Genomic DNA, 4,942 nt, shown 5'->3' with positions numbered 1-4,942 from the left:
GCAGATGGATCGTTCAGCCGCTGCCTCACTTCTTTATGGCGAGCTGGAAACTCTAGCCTCGTAGAAGAGCAGCCGACCGACATCCACATCCACTTAAAACGCCAACGCTTAGGTGCGCCTGGCCCGGTAGTGGGAGCCGACGCCACAACCGATGGATCAGGACACAAACTTGGGCCTTCCTGGCCCGAAGGCGTATTCACCAGCGGCCCAAAATGATCATGGGCCGCCCACGAGAGGCCCAACTCCTCCCTCCCTAGGGAAACCCTAGGGTCGCAGACGACGCGCGCCCCCGTGCCCCTCTCCTGCGGCTCCGGTGGCGCCGTCTCCGCCACCCTCTGCAGCGAGGTGGGAGAGCAAGCCCCCCCGGCGAGACCCTCCCGGCCCGCGCCTGCCTCGAAGACTCACCAGCATGCCAGCCCGCGTCCCCCAGACGCCGGAATCGTGGCACGGCGTGGCCGGAGCCAGAGTCACCACCCTCGGGGGCCAAGGGCGACCGCCGACGGTGACGGAGGGAGCCACCCAGCTCCTCCACCCTTGCGATGAACCCACCTAGGGTTACCGCGGACGCTGGCCGCCCCTCCATGTGCCCCAGACACGACTCGGCCGACGCGGATTCCTCACCGTCGCTGACCTCCGACACGGTGCCATCCTCAACGAAGTCATTACCAAACCGGAGCCAACCCCTGCGCGGGCCCATCCCCGGAGACGGCACGGACTGCGCCTCGACGCCGCGGCTGACAACCTCTGCCTGAGCCTCTGCGGCCGCACACGTGCTCGCCTGCGCAACGCCAGCAGAAACGCCCACGAGCTCATCCAACCGCGGCTCCGCTCCGTTCGTCCCGAGGCCCAGCCCCTTCCCAGGGGCGGCCCCGCCGACGGCTCCCCGCCGCCCACCACCGGACTCACCTCCCGACGCGCCGCCCGGATGAGTTCCAAACTCGCTACGCCTCCCTGGACGCCGAGCTCGCCGCGAGCGGAGCGGCCACCACCTGCCGGTGTCTCCGTCGCCGCTGCCGTAGCTGCCCGCCATCTCGTCGTGACCATCTTTCTTGCCGGGCGCGCCGCCGGCCACACCGCCGGCCCCTCCCGCGGGGCGGATTCAAAATTTGAATCGCCCCGGAATCGCCATCTCGCTCGGATTCCTTCTGGAGACGATGTTCCAACCGCTTGTCTTTCAAATGGTTGTAGTACTGTACTGAAGAATACTCCAAAATCTATCCTAAACTACAATGACGAGCCGCGAACCGAGTTCCCCCATCTGACGGCATCGGAGCAGAGTCCAGGGAGGAGCGGTGGCTATTGTTTTTGGAGGGTTTTTCCCTTGAAGTGCGTCGCCTTCCTAGTTCCTACATGGGGAAAGTACCCTATATTTTAGGAATGTAATGTAAGATGAAAAGGTTCTAGTTCGTGTACGGCATTAATTAGGTCTATATGCAAGAGTCTCCTACGCCCCCATAAGACCCTCCCTCCTTGTGGCTGCTCGGGGCAAGGCACCACACCACCCATCGATCCAGGAGGAAGACACTGCGTCCGCGAGAGGTGCAGTGATTGATTTCGATTGCAGAGGATTCGTGTGGGGAGGAAGTGCAAGCGCTATGGGCAACTCGTCTATTACTGCTGGCTGCAGTAAATGTTTCTTTTTGAGCTCTCTTTGCCTTTTCTTATAGGGCAACTCTGTGTGACAACAATTTGAGCCGCTGCTGCAGGAGGATCAAACAAGAGATTGGACGTGACACCTTCGCACGTGGAAGAAGGATCAAACCAGAGATCAAACCAGGTTTCCGACGAGGCAGAGCAGACAACCTTCAAGTGGAGGATCGATAATTTCTCCTCCCTTCTTGATAGGGGTAATGGATGGACAACCTCCAGGATGTTTGAGATCAGCGGGCTTAGATGGTAAAACTAACATGCTACTATATCTTTTTCAGCTAACCTTACGAACAAAATTCATTCTTGCTCCTCTCTTGTGTATTCCTTTCGCTTGACCTTTTTTTTTTATGAGAGAGAGCTTAGCCCTGGTCTCTGCATTGAAATGGTGCAGACATCCTTATTACACAAATTAAGTTGCAACATGAACTTTCTCTTGATTTTGATTCACAGGTATCTGAGATTGAACCCGAGGGACACAAAGAGCGGCGACAAAGAGGAACACGTTTCTATTGTACTTGCGCTGTCCGTGACATCTGTGGCACCTAACAGGGTCGTGGAGGCAACTTTCAGGTTCCGGATATATGACCAGTTGTATGGAAAGCACCATCAACAGCAACCAGGTACCTTACTAAATTTCCTAGTCAGCTACTAGATTGATACTCCGTACGACCTATTTTGTAACTTTTAACCTGTTTGAAAAGACAGAACAACATTACTATAGCTCTCTTAAAAAGCAGAAGGCAATTTCTTGTTTCTGCCTTACCTTTGAATATTTCATTTGCAGCGAGCCACGTTTTTGAGATTGCAAGCAGGTGCTGCCGGACCCCATGCATAGTTCCTCTCGCAGCGCTCAAGGACAAGTCCTCTGGATTCCTCGTCAACAACACCTGTGTTTTCGGTGTTGAGCTGATCAAAGTTGTAGCTGCTAAAGCTAATTATAAGTCAGAGGTGTTGAAGATTAACAGCGTTTGCAATGCCCCGCAAGTCTACACGTGGAACATTGAGGACTTCTTCACGTTGAAGGGCCCAAGCTACTCTCCTGAGTTTGAGCTCTGTGGACACAAATGGTACCGGCTTCAATTTACTGAATTCACATTTGAACGTAAAGGCTCTCATGCTTTTTCCAAAGTTAGCACTGAAGATCATCGTTGCAGTTCTACCTCCTTTTGTCAATGATGCAGTAAAACTGTGTGATGCTATCCTATTTTCAGGTTCATCACTATCAACCCATCCGATGAGAATGGGACCTACATCTCCTTGTTCCTGACCATGAAGGTGCCGGATACACTACATCGGAACTCCGCAAACCTTGTACAATTCAGCATATGCATCAAAAAACTGGAAACTGGAGACAACAATGGAGAAAAAGGAAAAGGTTCACACCTAGCAGACTTTTTAACCCAATGAACCAGTGTTCAGATGCTAAATTATTATCATCACACTTGTTGACACTTTTTTTTGGGAACTATAGGTCGGTGCGAATTCTCAAAGAATTATCCCACATGGGGATTCCGCAGGTTCAAAACGCTAGAAGATTTCAAGGACCCAACAATTGGTTATTTGGTGAAAACAAAGTGCTGCATTGAAGCTCAGGTTGCAGTCATTGGTACCTCCAAGATGGACTAAACTATTTGTCCTTCCTATGTTACAATTTTTGTGTGGCTCCGTAAGCAATGGGTGCATTTGGTTATGCTGAGGCTAGGTGTGATCTCTTTGTGCATATATCCTTATTATGCGATGTTGAGAGTTAGAAAATACCGAAAAATATTGCGCTGTGTCAAATGATTGCGTGCTCATGCATCAAATGCTTGCCCATGTGTGGAACCATATTTAGCCAGAACTAGCGATTCTCCCTTCATATATTTTTTTGTTTGGTCAAACTTATTGAAGGCATAAATCTCCTCTGAAGATTCAGAGGTGTAGGGGCAGAACGTGCGGCTCATCCTAGACCAGGCCAATTGGCTCCGACTAGACCAGCTGCTTAGGTTCTCACGATAGATGTATCGGACTGAAAAACTGAATTTTAACCTTTGAAAAAGGGAAACGCTTAATATCCGGTGACCGATCGGCTGAAAAAGATCGGTCGTCCCAGACAGCGCACGACGATTTTCCATCCTGACCTACACGCGCGCTTTTCTCGTTCTAGCCAGTTCGCTAGTTGCTTCTTACGTGACTAGATTCCACACCAGCTGACAATTTACTGCTTCGCTTCTAGTATGAACACAAGCAGGACATGACACATGAGCTAATTAACCCCTACGACTTGCCGAGCTCTTTAGCTGACTTTTCTTTTTCTCGAGAACCCGCAGGAGATCTGCGCACTATTGTATGAAGCTTGAGAAGACGGACGAAAAGAATGTCCCATACAACACGATTACAACTCGGAAGGTGAGTCCTTCCAAGCACCACCAGCTCAACCGACACTTTGGGTGATTGAGAACGGCATAAGGCCGAGGAGCACTAGCGCACTACTCTCACTAACCCACCTCTACAATCTGACCAAGCCCGCCACTCCTCCAAGATCAAGCTCAAGGTCTCTCTCGCGGTGGACCTATGCCCCTCAAAAACCCTAGCATTTCGTTCTAACCAAAGGTATCGAAGGGTTAATGTGATGACGGGGTTGGCTTTCTTGCGGTCGGCGTGACGGAATCGCCCAGAGGCGTTATACCACCACTCATTGAGGGTGGCATCGTGCCCGGGCAGGATGGCGGGGAGATCCAACCGCGCGATGAGGCCAGCCCAAACCTCATGAGCAAAGATGCACTGCAAGGATATGTGGTCTAGGGTCTCGTCCGCAACGCCGCACAGCGGGCACAACGAATGGGATGGCAACCCTCTTCGGAGACGTCGGTCTGCCGTCCAACACCGCCTCCGCAGTGCAAGCCAAGCGTGCATCTTGAATTTGAGCGGCGCAAAGGAGTGCCAAACCAAGTGTGCTCTGGGCAGGCCGACGGTGCCTTGGAACAGCAGGCGATAAGCCGTTTTGGAAGAGAATTGACCATCGCCTCACCACTTCCAAGTGACCTTGTCCGCATTGTCTTCTCCACGCTCCTGGAACTGCACAACAGCCACTGCAGCCCACAAGCGCAAGTACTGAACCACCGCCGGAACCGTTAGAGCTCCTGAGATGTTGGAGGCCCAGGAGTTACCTAGGAGGCCGTCCCGTACCGACCGCCGGCGGCGCACAGCCGGCCTCACAAGGGGAAGGAGGTCAGGCGCTACGGCCTATGCCGCAAGTCCACCAGTCCAGGGGTCCTCCCAAAACAGGGTCGTCTCCCCATTGCCAAGCTCT

General features: G+C 52.8%; 1 protein-coding gene across 1 annotated transcript; it reads left to right on the top strand.

Moving 5' to 3' along the window:
- Positions 1–1,383: 1,383 nt before the first annotated feature.
- LOC127339031 (uncharacterized) lies at positions 1,384–3,342 on the top strand. Its single transcript, XM_051364955.1, has 6 exons — positions 1,384–1,626; positions 1,707–1,896; positions 2,101–2,270; positions 2,435–2,717; positions 2,862–3,025; positions 3,122–3,342. Exons 1-6 carry the CDS (start codon positions 1,596–1,598, stop codon positions 3,274–3,276), a joined length of 993 nt encoding a protein of 330 aa, XP_051220915.1. The 5' UTR covers positions 1,384–1,595; the 3' UTR covers positions 3,277–3,342.
- Positions 3,343–4,942: the final 1,600 nt, after the last annotated feature.

The sequence above is a fragment of the Lolium perenne genome, chromosome 1 (assembly GCF_019359855.2).
Source record: "Lolium perenne isolate Kyuss_39 chromosome 1, Kyuss_2.0, whole genome shotgun sequence".
Lineage (NCBI taxonomy): Eukaryota > Viridiplantae > Streptophyta > Magnoliopsida > Poales > Poaceae > Lolium > Lolium perenne.
The sequence above is the reverse complement of the archived record's forward strand: the minus strand, read 5'-3'. Positions and strand labels throughout refer to the sequence as shown.

Excerpts from the sequence above, each read along its gene's own strand:
- LOC127339031 (XM_051364955.1), top strand. The coding sequence starts at position 1,596 with ATGGGCAACTCGTCTATTACTGCTGGCTGCA. Across the intron at positions 2,271-2,434 it reads GCACCATCAACAGCAACCAG|CGAGCCACGTTTTTGAGATT; the intron begins GTACCTTACTAA and ends TTTCATTTGCAG. Across the intron at positions 2,718-2,861 it reads GAGCTCTGTGGACACAAATG|GTTCATCACTATCAACCCAT; the intron begins GTACCGGCTTCA and ends TCCTATTTTCAG.